Source organism: Pteropus vampyrus, unplaced genomic scaffold (genome assembly GCF_000151845.1).
Source record: "Pteropus vampyrus isolate Shadow unplaced genomic scaffold, Pvam_2.0 Scaffold118, whole genome shotgun sequence".
Taxonomy (NCBI): Eukaryota; Metazoa; Chordata; class Mammalia; order Chiroptera; family Pteropodidae; genus Pteropus; species Pteropus vampyrus.
In genome coordinates, this window is record NW_011888899.1 from 792729 (window position 1) to 799429 (window position 6701).

Sequence of the window (6701 nt, forward strand, 5' to 3'; positions counted from 1 at the left end):
GCCCGGGCACTGGGCCGGCGTCCCCTGGTGGCAGAGAGAGAGCACTACGAGCGATTTTCGGACCGAATCGACACGCTCCCCAGATCCAAGCAAGAGTGGCTGGCCTGGAGCACAGAAAAGAGAGAGAGGAGGGGACAAGGGCAGGCCAAGAGGGGGGGCTAGGGACAGCCTGAGGGGATAAAAAGTGGCCAGGAAGGAGCCAACACTCCACCAGCAACAATAGAGTTGCTTCTGCTACAGCCTAGGGTTTGAGGCCCTGAACCCCCTAGACCTCACGAGGGTTGGCAAGTGAGGTCGGAGAACTTTCTGGCTGCTACTTGGATTTTTTTTTAAGATATTTTTTTCACCCTAGTTTGGTTGGGTGCTCCGTATTACGGGGCCCCAAGTTTATTTTAAGAGTTCGCCACCGTGTTATGGGCGTGCGCAACTGCCTCGACGGCAATAATATGTCAGGACAACGCAATATCCCCCTTGAACTCGGGGAACAGCCCGAGCAACCATCTTTGGAGGCCTCAGGGGCAGCTGCCCCCAGTGCTGGGCCTGGCGCAGCCGAAGAGATGGAGACCGAACCGCCTAACAGCGAGTCCATCCCCATCAAGACCGAAGGCGAGGCCTGTGGACCCCCAGAGGTCTCCAAGCCCAACTTCCAGGGCCTCGGCCAAGCCCTGGAGGAAGCCGGAGCCCATGGAGGTTACAGCCCACCTCCTGAGGAAGCCATGCCCTTCGAGGCCGAGCAGCCCAGCGTGGGAGGCTTCTGGCCTGCCCTGGAGCAACCTGGAGGCACCAGTGGGGCCCATGCAAACCTCGAGGGCCTCAGCCCAGCACTGGTGGAGCCTGGATCCTTCCATGAGGCCAGGCCAGGCCTGGGAAGCTACAGCCCTCCACCAGAAGAAGCCATGCCCTTTGAGTTTGAGCAGCCTGCCGGGGGAGATTGCAGCCAGTCTCTCCTGCAGGTCTCAGACCTCACTCCAGGAGGTCCGGGAGCAGGGGCCCTCAGCGCTCCTCCTGAGGAGCCCGGAGCCCCCAGTCCTGCAAAGGCAGGCTTCAGAGGAGGCTGCAGCCCTCCCCCTGAGGAGGCTGTGCCATTTGAATTTGATGGAGCAGCCTTTGGAGAAGACAGCCCAGCCTCCGGGCTCCCCGGAGCTACCCTACAAATCGACGGCGGTGGCGGCGGCCAGGTCGCGGCAGTCGCGGTGCCGAGTGCGGTCCTTCTCGCTCCCGCCGCGAACGAGCCCCCCCACGGGGTCCCAGACGCCATCGGCAGCCCATCCCGAGAGGCTGTCAGACCTTCTCCACGCTTCGCAGGCGACAGCCCCCCGATGGAGATCTCCGGATCCCCGCTCAAGATTGGCAGCACCCCCGTTGGGGTCGACGACGCTCCCATCAACATGGACAGCCCCCCAATCGCGCTTGACGACCCGCCCATCGAGGTCTCCCGAGCCCCAGTTAAGAGAGCGCGAGCCGAGGGAGAGAGACCCCCAGTTGAAGGAGAAGCAGCCGAGATGGAAAGAAGCTCAGCCGCAGCTGCCGGGGAGGGAGGCAAAGTCCCCTCTCCAGGAGACGGAGCTCCTGCCGCCCCTGATGCCCCAGCCGCCGGGGCCGCCCGTGCCGCTCCAGCCGCCGCTGACACACCAGCCGCGGGCGCAGCCCCAGCCGCTCCTGCCGCCCGAGCAGCCCCTGCTGCCCCTGCCTCCGGAGCCCGCCCCAAGATCCGTTTCCTCAGACCCCCCAGCCCCGAGATACAGGCTGCCGATCCGCCTGTTCCGCGGCCTCCTCGCGCGTATGCCTGGCGGGGCAGGTCTGAGCGCGGCCGCGGCCGCGACGACGACGAAGGATCGGTCAGCAGCGACGACGACCGCAGCAGCGATGGGTCCGACGATGGGACCTTCGGATGCCATCGCTGCGTGCAGCCCCGGCGAAGCCGCCGCCGCCGAAAGCCCCGGCGCAACTTGCTCCGCAACTTCCTCGTGCAAGCCTTCGGGGGCTGCTTCGGCCGAGCCGAGAGCGCCGAGCCCAGAGCCCCGCGAAGCCCCAAGGTCAAGAAGATTCCACTGGCGGAGAAGCGCAGACAGATGCGCAGGGAGGCCCTGGAGCGGCGCGCTCAGAAGCGCGCAGAGAAGAAACGCAGCAAGCTCATCGACAAGCAGCTACAGGACGAAAAGATGGGTTACATGTGTACACATCGCCTGCTGCTTCTAGGTAATGCGGCGGCCTCTGCCCGCGGGCAGCAGGGCCGCCCGGGGACCCGGGAGAGGGCGGCCGGGCTGCCGGTGGGGCCCGGAGCCTGGCGGCGGGAGGAGGGTGTCTGGGCGAAGGCGGGAAGAGCCTGCTAGAAAGTTCCAGCGAGGGGCCCTAACTTCGCCCCGGGAGTGGGAGGGGGCTCGGGTGGGCTCGGGTGGCCGAAGTATGTGCCCTCTAGGGAGAAAAGTGGTGCCGTGCAACACTGAGGGCCGTTTCCAGCTGGACAAACCAGCGCCAGCGCCCGTAAGACGCCCCCGAGCCCTGGGGTGGGGGCCGGCGAGAAAGGCGGGGGCTTCAGGTGAGCCAGGAGCTGCCGGGGAGGGGCCTTGGGGTTCCCCAGGCTCGGCTGGCTGGGGCCATGGTGGGCTGGGGTCGCTGGGGCAGGCGCGCCCCGCCTCGCCTGGCACGGCTGCTTGGACTCGGACAGCTTGTCGTTGGTGTGTGTTGGTGTCCATATTGTGTCCGCCTGTGCATGATATGCTCGAGCGTCCCCCAGTTCCCATCCCTGGCACCCCCAAACTACCCGCCGACTGTGTACCCGTGCCGGGGAACGGGCTGTCTTGTGTTGTGCGCCATGGCGCGGGCAAAAACTTTCCGTGTTCGCACACTCTGGTGGTACCTGTGAGCGGGCGCCTGCGGCGGGCGCGCATATGCGGAGACGAGGCGGCGGGACCCCTCGGGTCGTCTGGTGGGGCCACTGGCTGGGGGGAGGGGCCGCCTCCCTCCGGCCTCCATAACCGTTTTTTTCCTGTGTGTCTTTCTCTCTTTTTTCCCCTTGCGCTAAGCGTTTCCTCACTTCTCATTCGTTCGCCAAACCCTCCCGCCTTTACGGTTGAAAAACCAGACACTCAGGTATCTGGGGCGTGCGGGGCCGCACACGCGAGTCCGGCTTTCTGCCCACACTCGGCTCACCTGGTGGGAGGGGCGGAGGGATGAGGGGGAAAAAACGACGCTTAACCTGCTGTAGGCGAGTCTGGATCCCAGACCACGGGGCCGGTTCCAAGGGGGTGGGCGTGGCTATGTTTTAAAAACATGAAATAATCTTTTTCCTAGGGCAGAGCGAGGTAAGCCAATCATTTACACGTTTACGCTAGTGCGGTAGGAGGGGCTTGGTTTAAAAAGGGGCTGTGCCTTGGGAGTGGGTTGCCGTCTTGTGTTTGAAACGCAATTAAAATAAAACTGGAAAAAAATGCTTCGCGTGTATTTTAAGCGTGTGGACGAAATGTGGTAAAACTGTGACTATGACTTATGAAATATGTAAATGTCTGCCTGTGACTCTTTTCTAACAGCTTTAGCTGGGGGCAGAGAGGCTCAAAGGTAAGATCCTCTGCAAATGGGCTCGGGGTAAAAAGAAATTAAAAAGGTCTTCTGGTAACAATCGTATCAGAAGGGTACATTTGGGGGCCCTCTGCCCGCCCCTCCCCTCTCCAGAGCCCCACCCCCTCCCCCCACAACAAGACCCTCTCCCTTATCTACAGTCCTTCCCTGGCCCTTCCCAGTTCCCATCCCCCCTTGGCCTCCTCAAGACTCCTCAGCTGAAATCTGGGGTCACTGGCTGGGGGGGAGGGGCCTCAATTAATCAAAGCGGCGGTTAGCAATGGTCTGAACGTGTGGCTTAAATAAGAATTTCCAGAGGGAAGCTCCACAGTCTTAATTTCTTTATTTTATTCTCTGAGACCTTCCAAGGGATTTGAAGATCACCATTTCTAAGGCTTTGCTACATTTGTTTGCTAAATAGTCTATCATGAGTGATGGTTTTACTTAATGACATTATGGCCATAACTGTCTGCCGTTGTGATGTGCGTCTCTCACAAATCACAGTGTTAAATGTGATGGTCATTTATACCCACCCAGGGAGATGATGACATCATCATTTTTCCAAAAACGTACAGAAGGAAGGTAGTTTTAAAAATTGAATGTCCCATCTGCACTAAAGCCACAGAGCCTTAAACGACAAAGCTCTGTTTTCCTGCAAACAAGTGATTTTGCCATAACGGCCCCAGTTTAATATTCCAAGCATAGCTCTGGCAAGCAAACCTTTGATGGGGAAGGGGGACGCACCCGGGTGAAGACAGGAGAGCCTGGTGACGGTGTGCACTTGGCTCCTAACTGGCAGTGTCCCTTGCGTGCTGGAGCCTCAGTTGCCTCATTTGTGAAACGAAGCTTCTCCAGCAGATCTCCTCTAAAGCCTCCTTTGCTCCATATTGTGAGTCCTTTATTCTGAGGGTTTAGGGTGGGGCGGAGGGAGCACAGTCCACTTAAATCAGTACTGGAGGCTCATACCTTAGATTATGCAAACGTCAACCCTGCAGCAAACTGTCTGTGTCTGGGGCAGTCTTAAGAATATTAGATGTTTCCCTTGTTTTGTATGGGGGAGAAGTAGAAACCTTAATAAGGGGACATTTGCTGGGGTTACCCGGCCATCGCCCTGGCTCTGTCCCCGGCTAGTGGCGGTCAGCACGTTCAGAAGCAGTGTAGTCCGGGGCACCAGACCTGGGGCCATGTATGGCAAGGACCTGGACTCAGCCAGTGTCACCTGCTGTGCCAGGGCAGTCGTGGAACCAGGCCACCACTGACCAGGTTTCATTTTGCCAGAGTGACAAGAGAGGTACCCCAGCCAGGTCCAAGCTACTAATTGGGGAAGGAGGGAGGAGGAAGGATGAGGAATTATACTTAGGACAAGACTTTTCACTAATATTCTAGCCCTAACGTATAAAAGAAGATATCCTATCTTCATACCACTGAAAATGCAGGCCAAATGACCATCCTTTGGTTTGGCTCCAAATTTGTGACATGCAGATTCATATGTTGCTTTAAAAATGTGTGTGCGTGTGCAAGTGTTTGTACACCCACTGTTTTTATTGCCCAAACAGCTTAACTACATGACAGGGGTTTTTTTTTTCCAACAGTTGGCATACAATATTATATTAATTTCAGGTGTGCAACATAGCGATTAGACATTTATACACCTTACAAAGTGATCACCTGGGTAAGCCTAGTGCCCATCTGTCACCATAGATAGTTATTATGATATTATTGACTGTATTCCTTCTGCTGTATTCAGAGAATCTTAAAAGGGAAAAAGATAATCAATAACATGACTAAAAGTCTAGAATATTTAAAGAGTTGCAGCCTTTTTCTTACTCAACATTATCCAATAATAGACTATTTCCGTGTTTCTCTGGCCCTTTTGAATAATTTTGGTGGCTTAAACATATTTTCGGAAACCTAATTTGGGTGTGATTCCCTCATTTTTTAACAATTGAAGGGGCTGCTAGATTAGAATTTCTTAGCCACCGCTGCATTTATTAAAATTGCGCAGGCAAATGTTATATATAACAATGGCTGTTCTGCCACGACACTTTATTGATACAGTGAATCTCAATTAATCGTATAATTCATTTGACGGATCGCAGCGCATTCCATCTTGTAAGAGGAGTCTTTTTGCCCCCAACACAGCCATTTTTCCATATTCAAAATGCCTTCGCTGAGCCGTGCAGTGAGAGTGTGACTTATCAGGCCACAGAATTCTTAGAATTAAGAGAGACTTTTACAATTTTCCCTTCTCCGTTTCTCTGTACTATTTCATGCTTCTCAAAGGCCAACATTCTTCCCTGCTTTTTAAAATCCAATTGCCCATAGATTCTCTTTAAAAACATTTTTTTTTCGTATGCAAGTAGGTTAAATTTTATAATTTGCCCATATTATGTATACCACAAAAAACTGGTATTAAGCAAAGAAAAGTAGGGCTTGTCACCATATTGTATACCGCCCCCCCCCCCGACCTGAAAGAAAGGGGTATACAAACTGCTCTCAGGGTTATTAATAACCGGTAATGGTAACGATTCCATATAATGATAGCACTTTCCGATTGTATTTTTAAAAGCTTTTCATCGAGTCACATTTGTCTTCTGAAACAGCCTTGGGCAATAAAAATGTGAGAGGACCCTATTTCCTAGGCAAATCAACCCAAAGCCCAGATATTAAATGTCAGAGACTTTTGTTGAGATTGCCAGGTAAGTGGAAGCGGCTGCGCTTGTCCCCGAATGTGGTGGCAGTAAGCTATGGCGCATGGTTTAAATGTAAAGCATGGTTGTCGCAAGTGCAGTGTGCTCTTAAAATCCCTCGTCAGATGACAGGTGTCCAGCAGTCTTCTGCTTTCTGGATTCCAGCCAAACCCCGGCAGATCCCTGGTTATAAATGTCCGTGGAGTGTCCATGAAACGTGAGACCCCCCCACCACCCCCCGCCCCAGTTCCGAGATACCTACCATCGCTAGGGTGATATTTAGTTTCCACCATTTGTTCTAGCTCATCTGCCAACACTGCAGCCTTAGCTCGTTTGTTGGGCTTTTTGTCTTTCTTTTAAATGCAGGTTTTCTTTAAAGTCTTTTTTAAATCCCCCTGGTTTTCTTCAGCAGAGTCTAAAGTTTTTCTCCTGACTCAGGATTCCATAATAATA

General features: G+C 54.4%; 1 protein-coding gene across 1 annotated transcript in view; it reads left to right on the plus strand.

Moving 5' to 3' along the window:
- Positions 1-413: 413 nt before the first annotated feature.
- Positions 414-6701, plus strand: part of LOC105296093 (guanine nucleotide-binding protein G(s) subunit alpha isoforms XLas-like) — a 53148-nt gene continuing 46860 nt past the window's right edge. The window contains exon 1 of the mRNA XM_023534097.1: positions 414-2199. Within this exon, the coding sequence (XP_023389865.1) occupies positions 414-2199 (1786 nt within the window). The remainder of the gene's footprint in view (positions 2200-6701) is intronic.